General features: G+C 47.8%; 1 protein-coding gene across 1 annotated transcript in view; it reads left to right on the forward strand.

Moving 5' to 3' along the window:
* The window catches only part of CCDC33 (coiled-coil domain containing 33), a gene marked incomplete at its 3' end in the record, with an annotated part of 97,754 nt that overhangs the window by 35,962 nt on the left and 50,799 nt on the right, over window positions 1-10,993 (forward strand). Inside the window, exons 6-9 of the mRNA XM_044450492.1 lie at window positions 721-812; window positions 2,105-2,225; window positions 10,028-10,151; window positions 10,272-10,402. Of these exons, the coding sequence (XP_044306427.1) occupies window positions 721-812; window positions 2,105-2,225; window positions 10,028-10,151; window positions 10,272-10,402 (468 nt within the window). The remainder of the gene's footprint in view (window positions 1-720; window positions 813-2,104; window positions 2,226-10,027; window positions 10,152-10,271; window positions 10,403-10,993) is intronic.

A 10,993-nucleotide genomic window follows, 5' to 3' on the forward strand; every position in this document is an offset into this window, starting at 1 on the left:
TTGAATTTTCCAATGCAGTTCTCAGCTCAAAAAATGCATAGAAAAATCCCTGTTTTGGGGGAAATACATGGAATAATGCAGACTGTATGAAAATACATAGTTTCTGGGAAAGACATGACATGGAACAGAAATAGGCTGGATCTTTGGTGGGTAAAATAAAGGGCATCCTGTTGTGCCACTGGAAATGGTAATACCCCTTAGAAAAGAACTTAATTCATTTGGCCTGATATAACTATGTGCGCTCTAATATATGCATTTTTGCAGGCAATGTTCCAAGTATAAAGCATTTTGTTTTGTGCATTCTTTCCACGAACAGTCACTTTTTCATGTGCACAATTCCCTGTTTCGTGCATTTTTCTTGATTTAATTGGAGAATGGCATCACAAAATTCAGGAAAGTGCAAATATCACAGTACACTGACATTTCAGAGTTCTTCGGCTGGGAAAAACGAATTAGGTAAATTTGCATGAAAAGACAAACTAAACAAATGTCTTCTCCATTTGTGGTGACATATTCCTAATATATTTTGAATCTGAAGGGATGCAGGCACAAAGAAGTTTAGATGCAGCGGCACTGCAGAGTTTTCATTTGGATGGTTCTTTGGAGAGCCAGAAAGTAATTTTGAGATATTAAAATGTCCAAGATACTATTTTTTTGTGGGGGAGGCACAGAATGTGGCTGAGTTTCCTCCACATGTTTTCTTCCTCTTTCCGATTCCAGGTTTTCCTTAAAGGAATCAATGAGCCCTTAGCTCGTTCTGATGGCAACATCGTAGCTGTTGGTCGAATTGTGAACAACCTCGGGGCTTACATGTGAGTAGGACTGGCACAGGGGAAGATGAGCAGGAGAAAAGCAGCTCTGGTGACTCACAGTCTGAGTTACTCACCATTTCCTGAAAGGACTTATTGTCCCTGTTCTGCAGAAAAGTTCTCCAGGCTGCATGCAGACGGTCTCTCGAAATTCTGTGCCTTGTTTTTGGGCAGAGAAATGTGAGTGTGGATTTCACTGGATTTCTCCAGAGAAATTTCCCAGCAGCTTCTCAGAGGGTGGAGTTCACCCTTAGCAGGTCAATTTGGTTTGTTTATTTATTTTCTTAGCCTCGTTCTGGGACCCTGCAATAGAATTCAAGTATAGAGAGACAGTGCGGTATAGCGGTTAAGAGCACCGGGACTGGGACTCAGGAGATCTGGGTTCTAGTCCCCGCTCAGCCATGGACCCAACTGGGTGACTTTGGGGCCAGTCACAGACTCACGGCCCAGCCTTCCTCACAGGGTTGTTGTGGTGGGGATAAAATTGAGAGCAGCAGAAGAATTCTGTAAGTCCCTCTGAGGTCGTAAGAAAAAAAAAGGGACATAACTCAAAGAAATGAATAAGAAAGATTTCAATCAAGCAGCTGCGTTTTCCAACATGAAAAATCTCAACATGACTTATTTTTTAAGTTTGTTTAAAAGCTGCCTGTTAGCAACCTATTTTCAGGGAAAACAAAATTTCCCGAGAAATTCTGTCTTTGCAGAGACGCTAGTCACTTTTTCCCAGCTACCCTATTTATCTCACATCCCAAATCTTTACTGTCTGGCGAGAAATGCCAGAAACTGGGCCCCATTTCCACCTTGTATTGGGAAATGCACGCCAGAGGGTTTCCCTCGCTCATTAGGTGAACTCAAGGAGGCTCACTTCTGAGTAAATGCATCTCAGATTTTATTTTATTTATTTGGAATTTCTGTATGCCGTCCCATTCGCACGAGCCTCAGGACGGCTGACACACAATAAATAAACACAATACAAATAGTGCACCTAAAATCCAGATTCACCCTGGATGCAAATTAAAAACCTATAGATGATATTAAAAATTACTAAAATATTGTTTAAATAAAAAGGTATTAGCCTGGCGCCGAAAAGCAAATAACGACGGCGCCAGGCGGACCTCTGTGTTCTAAGATTGCGTTGCAAGGCTTAACGGAGCACTTTTACTAAGGGACAAGCCCCACTGAATACAATGGGATTTGCTTCTGGGGAAACCCGCTCGGGACTGAACCGTAACTCTGCAATCTACTTCTGAGGCTGTGGGTGCAAATGACTCTGGGAATTGCTTTTCTCCCCAAAGGCGAGAGATGAGGGCTCGGCCGCTCAGTGCCCCGCACGTCCCCACGACAGTCATCAACTTCCCAGACCCAACGATGGAAGATTTTGACGTCCCACAAGTCATGAACCACGGCCACCCACAGGTACAAAGCACTGCTTGACGCGCTCGGTGGGGGAGAGAAAAGAGCCGGTTGAGTAACTCGGAGTATTCGCAAGCACGCGTCCAAAGGGGAGCAATTTTACTCTGAGGGGTGGTTGTACTGCGTAACTTGATTTTAACCCTCCCCCCCTAAAAAAACGCTTCAGACTGGCAAATTTAAGGGAGTCAATCCACCCCCTTCCGGGATCCTCCTGAGATCTTCCTCGTGCAAACCACTGCAGCCCTTCCGACTTCCCTTTGCATCCTGCCGGCATCCTTGGAAAGTCAGCAGCTTTGCTTCCACATGCCCCAGACAGCTGCACGCACAACCTCACGTTTTATTACTTCCTGCTGTTGATGGCTGCTCGTGTGCATCATGTCATTCAGCGTCTTAAGGTCTCTGGGATGCCGTCATCTCAGGCTATTTTGCAAGCAGTGCAGCCGAACCAATTTGTATATCACAATTCTCACCTACTTTTTTATTTATTTATTTTATTTTATTAAAACATTTTTATGCCGCCCCATTCGCCGAAGCCTCGGGGCGGCTTACAACAAAAAATTTAAAATAACATTTTAAAATATATACAATAAAATACAAATATACACTATAAAACAAGCCGCCCTGGCCAAATAAAATTCAATAATATTAACATTTAAAATACTGCTTAAATAAAAAGGTCTTCGCCTGGCGCCGAAAAACAAATAACGACGGCGCCAGGCGGACCTCTCTGGGGAGCGCATTCCATAACTTAGGCGCCACCGCTGAGAAAGCCCTCCTCCGAGTAACCACCCTCCTAACTTCTTCCATGGAGGGCTCCCGGAGAAGGGCCTCTCCCGCCGATCTCAGGGGGGCGGCTGGGCATATAAGGATGTAAGCGCTCCTTCAGGTAACCAGGACCCAAGCCGTTTAGGGCTTTATAGGTCATAACCAACACCTTGAATTGGTTTGTATGAAACGGACGATGTGTCTTGCTGAAATGACCTTTCCCCATTCTCCTTGCTACTTGCTAGTCTTGACTGATGCTTCTTGGACTTGTCGGATTGCTTTGAAATAATGTTCAGGTTTCATCTCTGAAATTCGAGCCCTGATCCTAAGCTGTTTTGCTCAAACCCGGGTACCCTCCGTGAAGGAAATTAGGAGGGTAGGTACTCGGAGGGCTTTCTCTGCAGTGGCGTCCAATCTATGGAATGCGCTCCCCAGAGAGGTCCGCCTGGCGCCGTCGTCATTTGTTTTTTGGGCCAGGTGAAGACCTTTTTATTTAAAACTTATTTTAATTGTTAATTTATTGGTATTTATAGGATTTTAAATCTTTTAAGCCGAGATGCACCGGGTTTTAATATTTTTATTGTATAATTTGTTATATTTGTATATTTTGTTCTTGTTGTGAGCCACCCCGAGGCTTTGTTGCGATGGGGGCGGCATAAAAATGTTTTAAATAAATAAAAGCAATCCTTGCCGACTGCACTGACATCCAAGAACTGCCACAGTTCATTCTCAGGGGCATGAAGAAAACTTAAATCTTACATCTCGCTGATCATTAAGGCTGCACTCTAACATTTTAACATTCCAAATGCAATGCTTTCCCCATGATTTCCCTTCTCGCCTCCCCAGCCCATCTAAATCAACCAAGACAAGCAAATAATAGCGATACTGCAAATATATCCAGGCAAATAAAATGCCATCGTATTGATAACTAGATTGATTGCGAAAGACTTGAAGAAAGCCTCGTCCAAATGTCCAACTCTCATCAAAATATTATCTGCTTCCAGCTGACAGTACCTTCTTGGTTAGTTGCTTCTCTTCCTGCCCTCCGTCCCCATAATTATCAAATAATTTATTTAAAGGGTGCTAATTAAAGGACAGGATTGGAGTGGAAGTGAAGCAGGCAGTTGCGTCTCGTGGTGAAGCAGTTCCAAAAGGTAGCACAGTTACACCTGATGACCTCGGGAGGCAAAAACACCAGCCAGGTTTGGCTGCTGGACAAGGAGAATTCCAAATGCATCCGAAGGTGCTTCAGTCCAGGATCGCTGCTTCAGCTTCACCTGCAGGAATCCCAAGTTCCATCCGTGACATCTCCCATTAAAAGGATCCCTTCAGGGAGCAGGAGACCTGGTTCCTCAGGATCTCGAGGCTTTTTGCCCTTAGGGGAGGGGCAAATGAGCAGTGCTAAAGTTTGCCAGGATTCTCCAGCTGCCGCCTCCCCCTCGACTATCCGACCTGACTCTGGTTCCCGCAGGCATTGCTGCCGGCTCTGCGCCAGTGGAACTTGTGGAGCTGATTCCCAGGGTTTGCACTGCTTCCCCCAAAGGCGTGGCCCCAGGGTGAAAGCAGGGCTGGCTTATCCTACCAGGGAAATGGGTGCCCATTGAGGCAGAACTGCCCTTGGGACCGGGGATGAGACGAAACCGAGCGCGCCTGATGATCCGCAGGCTTTTTGGGCAGGCGGGTGCGCATCGCAGGCATTTCTAGCCTGTGATGTGAGCAAAACCACCCTGCCCTCCTGGCTGTTGCTCCTGCTCACTGCCCACCCCAGTTAAGCCAGCGGCCAAGTCGGTCATGAAGCCCATGTGTCTTCCCAGTTGACTGGATGGGGCAGGAAGCGAGAGACAGGTGGCAATTTGAACAAGCAAGATGAGGAGGAACATTCAGGGAGAGGGGCCCGCTGTGAGCCCAGGGGTCCCTAGAACCTGGTAGCAGGCAATGCACACTCTTCTTCGGCATTTATCTTCCTCAAAGAAGTGACCCCATCGCTCGGAGCCCTCTCCCTGCAGCCCCAAGAGATGCATAGCAGGATAATGCTCCGGGGGGGGGGGGGTTGATCTCCGTCCCACGCTCCTTCCCTGCTAGTCCTGTGCTTTAGGGACAGCTGTCGCCCGTGTCCACGCAGTAAATTTACACATCTACAGCTCCTCCAAAGCCCATCCCAAGATGCTCCAGGAATATCTGCTTTATCCCTCGCATCCCTTCCTGCCGAGATGAAAGAGCACCGCCCAAAATTAATTCCGGTCTGTTCACACAGCTTAAGTGGTGTCTCCCCTCTGGGAGGAGGGGGTGCGAAGAGGATGGGCTGCCGGAGTGAAATGTTAGCCTAAAGAGGAAAACACTGGAGCCAGGTCCTATAAACCGTGATTTCATCCCAGTGCAGCCGACGGCTCCCTGGCGAGGCATATTGCCAGCTGGCATTGGCAAATGGGATGCAGAAGTCGGATACGGGGTTATAAATGATTCAGCAGAACCAGCTGGGCCGGGAAAATGCCGTCCCCTCTGCTCTCGCCGCACACGCCTCCTGTTAGTTTTGTTAAAAACCCAACACAGTGTTGGTTTTGTGGAAGGGTTTTGGGGAAGGCAGCGTGGCCTGGTGGATGGGAGGCATCGTCCGTCACAGACTCACAGAAGAGTTGGAAGGGGCCACGGAGGCCATCGAGTCCACCCCCTGCTGTTGCCGGGCATCGGTCTGCACCCTCCCTCTCAGATGCTGTCCAGCCTCCTTCTGGACGTCTCCAGTGTGGGAGAGCCGCCCACTTCCCTCGGTCATGGGTCCCATTTTCCCACTTCTGTAGCAGGCAGGATTGTTCTAGCCAGAACGTGGCTTCCTGCAGCTTGACCCTGATAGTCTGTGTCCTGCACTCTGGGCTGGTCGAGGAAAGATCCCGTCCTTCTTCCTCTTTGTAACAGCCTTTCAGGTCCTTGCAGAGGGCTGTCACACCTCCCCTCAGCCTTCCCTTCTCAAGACCATACATGCCCCGTTCTCTCAATGTCTCCTCACAAGGCTTTGTCGCCAGTCCCTGGACCGTCCTTGCCGCCCTCCTCTGGACCATCGTCAGCTTGTCTACATCTTGGTGCTCCCTTGCATCTCAGCCCCTGAGTGGATTTCCGATGTCATCTCTAGGCCAGGTTGTCTACGTACAACCTTGGATCCTCTTTGCTAACATGCAGATAGCTGAAATAGCAGGTTGGATGATGAGCGAGTGAAGACAGTGGCGCGAATGGCAAGGAAGCCAATTTCAGCATCACTTTGGGAGAGAATTTGAACAGTTCGACAGAGGAACGGTCTCTCCTGTCCTGGGGAACCGACATTTCTCAGGGATGCAAGAGATCGACATTACAGGTCCGTCTCTGGGCAGCCACCAGATGGAGGAGGAGTGGGTGTCCACCAAAAAGACGGCCTTTTCAGTGGTGGCACCGGGCACGAACATGGCAGCCTTTTCAGCCCTGGATAAAGTCCTTCCATTTCCCCAGGTTTTTGTGTCCTTCAGTGCTGCTTTTGACTGCACTACACGTGCTTTTAGCTCTTTACCTGCTGGTGGTTTTCACTCTGGTTTTATGACTGTTTAAAGCTTCCAAAGGTCACCCGTTGTGGTTTATTCTCCTAGACGGGCTTGAAGATGTCCATCAAATGCAAGCATCTGTGAGCATTTTTAGCATTTGCAAACATTATGCCAAGCAATGTCTGCTTTTGATGGCTATGGGTGCCTTTTCAGGTCGTGCCCAGGACTGATGCCCGCTATTCAAAAGGAAAGGAGATGTTGGCTGGCTCGTCTCCCTCACCCCCCGCCCCAAAAAAACAAGAAAGAGCTGGAGGAAGCCCCCCCTTCCTCAGCAAAGGTCTGACAAGTGAGGCCTACAGCAAAATGCTGCCCACGTCTTGCTTTTGCAGTCTTCCTTCCTGACAGTTTTCTGCCCCCTGCCCCAGTAGCCGGCACACTCTGCCTTGGGATGTTCTGGGCATCCCCTTCCTGTTCTGCAGACTCCTGGTGCTGCTGTAAGCTCTAGTCTTGCCCCCACCTGCTCCTCTGCCTCCGGGACCCCTCAAGAATCAACCCAAGGGCCTCCCAGAGACCCGAGTCTGCTGTTCTTCATGAAGGTGGGTCCGCCCTGATTGCAGCCCTGGGACAAGGCAAGCGACGTCTTCATTTTCTCTTCTGGATCAGGAAAATTATGAATGGGGGTTGAAACTCTCACCTTGAAGGAGTTTCCGAAGATGCTTCTCTTCTTTAACCTTGGAGGCAGAGAGGGGAGGCAGAAAGGGGGTCTTTGCCTTGACACGGAGCTGCAGAAACAGCAAATGGGAATGTGTCGACCCCCCACTCAAGTGGTTTGTTTTACATACCATAAATCACACTTACGAGGCACCAGGGTTGCATTTAGCAATTGAATTACAAATTAATCCGCAAAGGGAATTCAGCTGCCTGGTATTCTCTCCCCTCTTCTTTCCCCCCTGCATCCTTTTATTTTTTTCTTTCTTTTTCTTTAACCCTTTGGAAGGCTGCACATGGCATTCATAAAAGCAAATATTTCTTTAGTACAAAAGTATATTCAGTGATTGGAGAATTGTCACTGTCTGCGTTTCTTGCATTTCATTTCCTTTGACAGTACTGCTTGCATCTTGTCTTGACTGCCAACATGTGTATATATTAACGCCACAGGTTAATACTTCATACATGGACAGTAGGCATGAAAGCTCATGCCCAAATAAATGAGTTATTCTTGTTTGTGAGACACTGAGATCCTGGGTTGTTGAGATTCTTGGTGGTTTTCACTGCAACAAGCTAACATCACTGCTTCTCTGGAAAGGTTTTACTCCTTTGGTGGCCCAATAACTGAAATGGTCTGGGAACTGTCAAATTGCAGTTGTGCTCACCTTAATTCTGCTCACAAAGTTGAATACACATGCTTCAAATTATTGAGTCTTAAATTATTGAGTCAGGTCAGGATGGCCCCTTCTGAACCATGCATGATTCCACAGAGGATTCCGCTTCAGGGATTCTGCTTTAAGCCATTTTCCTTGGCTAATGTCACCGTTAGCCATTGTCATCAACGCTCCTCAGCTTTAGCAAAAGCATTTGAGGTTTTCTGCCTCCCAGGTTGATCATTATGCCCCCCTCCCTCCTTCACTTGCCTGGTGCTTGACCTTGACCATAAAAATTCATTTTGCCATGAACTGTCCGTTGCTTGTTCACAGATCTAAGACCTCGTTTCTGACAAGAACCTTCACCTAGATATCTCTATTCCACAGACTTCCCATTAAAGCAAAAAGCTAGGGAAGGGGAAATCTGGCAGTTTCGCTTCCTCTGTATTCTGCGTTTTACAACCTTATGCTATTTCTCTCCCAGATACGAAGTAATTTGAGAATGAAAGTAGATGGCTATTTTAAAAAATGAACTGGAGTGAAATTTTAACCTGTCTGCATGAGCCAAGTTCAAAATGAGATTCTATTAAAAAATAAATCAGATTCCATGAATGCATGGATGATGGAGTGGAAGAGGCCTGCCTCCCATGAGGATACCTTAAAATATAAAGGCTTAAATCCTTACTGACTCCTTCATTGTTGGTGTTTCTTGTATGCAAAACCGTGTCCATACTCAATGGACCCAAGAGACTCAATGCGGCTCTACCAAGGGGTAGTCATGGGGAAGGTAATTGCTCTGGTTCTGGAGGTGAATGTCTTTCTTTGTGCAAATATCTGTGTTGGCTAATCGTCCTTGATCCTCTCGGCATCCCGAGACAGTCACTTGTCCGTGGACTATGCCTCCAGATTCACCTTCAGCCGAACAGCAAGGCCAACGCAAGCTTCCTACCCGAAGCATTTAGGGACTGGTTGTCAGGAGCAGATTTAATTCCTTCTATCTCAACAGGCAACATCAAAAAATTTGTTTTCCCTTCTTATCATTCTTTACGTGAAAGGAAGACTGGATTGCCTTCTAACAAAACATGGCTTCAAACAGAGGACTGTCCTCTGTAAAATCGGATGCAAGCGTGGCCACCTTAGGGACTGCAGGTGGCACAGTGGTCTAAACCGCTGTGCTGCTGGGCTGGTTGATCGAAAGGTCGCCGGTTCGAACCTGCACAGCGGGGTGAGCTCCCGTTGCTCCGTCCCAGCTCCTGCCAGCCTTGCAGTTCAAAGCATGCAAATGCAGGCAGATGAAAAGGTGCCACTCCGGTGGGCAGGTCACAGCGTTAACAGTGGAGGGGGAAGGCGAAAGCTCGCTCCAACCATGGTCCTTCAGGTCATGAGGATCTCCCGAAAGCAGAAAGCAGGGTGAACAGCCAGCATGGGAGATCCACAGAGATCCCCAGAAGGACAATTCCTTTAGCCTTTCCTGCCAGAAGCATTTCCTCCAGAAATGGTCCCCAAAAGGCACGGGGGAGGGTGGAACCCAGCCATTCTTTGCTTGTACCTTCAGAGGGGTCCTAAAGTGTCCCTCCGAAGAAGAAAAGCTCACAAAAAAGCTTAACTCTTTGAACTGAACACAGAAAAGTCCATACAGCCTTCCAATGATTTCTGCTCTTCCATGCGAAAGCATCTACAGATGTTCCAGTGTGGGAATTTTGCAGAGTAGCCGGGAAGGGTCCTAGATCAACGCATGCACAGATGCTGTGCAAATGCCATGCATCCGGGCAGCTGTTTCCATGTGAGCCTTTGGATTTCGTGAGAACAATATGCAGCTAAGCCGGAGGCGGGTCTGCAAAATGCTTCCCCCACCACCCTGCACTGCATGAGGGTGCGCTCGGTCGCCGAATAATGGTTCCATTAAATAAATTAGAATAATCAAAAGGGGTTTCTCTGTCAATATTTGCCTGAGAAGGGGAGCTCTCTGTTGCTGTGACCTCTCCAAAGCCTCACACAGGTGCGGTAGGAAAAACTAGGGATGCCTGAAAACGTTCCGATATTTATTTGTCGTATTTGTACACTCCTCTATTTCTAAGCAGGTTCTAGAGCAGTGAACAGTGCAAAGCTAGAACGGGAAAAGGAATAAAAAGAATACTCTAAAAGCAAGGCTGAGCCTGCCCTGTCTCTTCTTCAGGTTTCCCCAGCTGGAGGTCCCCCTGAGCAGCCAACCTGGAACACCTCGTTCTTGTTTCAAGGAAGGGATGGAGCGACCGCTTTCTCCGACGACACTGCCCTGGTGCTCGAATACTACAGAGCAAGTGCGCCCTTCTCTTTGGCAGCGGTTGGGGAGGCAGGGGCCATCTTTCAAGTCTCCCAAGCTGGGGACACAGATCTTGGCCTCCGTTTGTGATGCTTATTTTCCTTTTCCAACCCTGCAGCACCAGGAAATCTGGAAAGCAACCCCAAACCTTTGGGTTTCTCCGTGCTACCGCTCACTAATCGAGTGTATCGGAAGCTTGCAGCCGACAGCAGCAGAAATGGGGTTCAAGTAGAAAGCCTCCCCATCCAGGTAGGGCCAGTCTATTCTCTCCCATCTCCCTTTCACTCATATTCCTTCCACCCCAGTTATACATTCATTTTTCAAAAATCTGCCCAGATTTATTCCTGCAGCAGGGACCAACATTCATGGTTAGAATGCGGTGCTTGAACAGAGTTGGAAGGAGATCTTTATACCTTCACAATGCGCTTTCGGCAAATGGGGAACAATACAATCAGTTTTTGACAAGAATGAGAACAATGGCGACAATGGGGAGTTACAGAATCACATAAGCAGTTGAGCAAGCGATATATAGAAGCAGATTTGGTTAGCAGTAAGCTTTATCTTTTAATTTACACCTTCTAAGCAATCTTTGTCCATTACATTGTAGGTAAGCTCTTTCCACTTACCAGGGGAATTCTCTGAGGCAGTTACTGGTCATTTGAATGGGCTCGAGCTTAGGAGAGCTAAGCCTATCATGCATACCCTGAGACAGCTGATTATTCTAGTGTTTGGCCGTGTCATGCCTATCTGGAGCCTAGAGGAGTCATGCCTATCCTGAATGCCCTGAGAAAGCTGATAGGTATCTCTATTATGTCAGGATCCTGGGGAGTCAGGTACAAC

The sequence above is a fragment of the Varanus komodoensis genome, unplaced genomic scaffold, assembly GCF_004798865.1.
Source record: "Varanus komodoensis strain SLA01 unplaced genomic scaffold, ASM479886v1 scaffold67, whole genome shotgun sequence".
NCBI classification, from domain to species: Eukaryota; Metazoa; Chordata; class Lepidosauria; order Squamata; family Varanidae; genus Varanus; species Varanus komodoensis.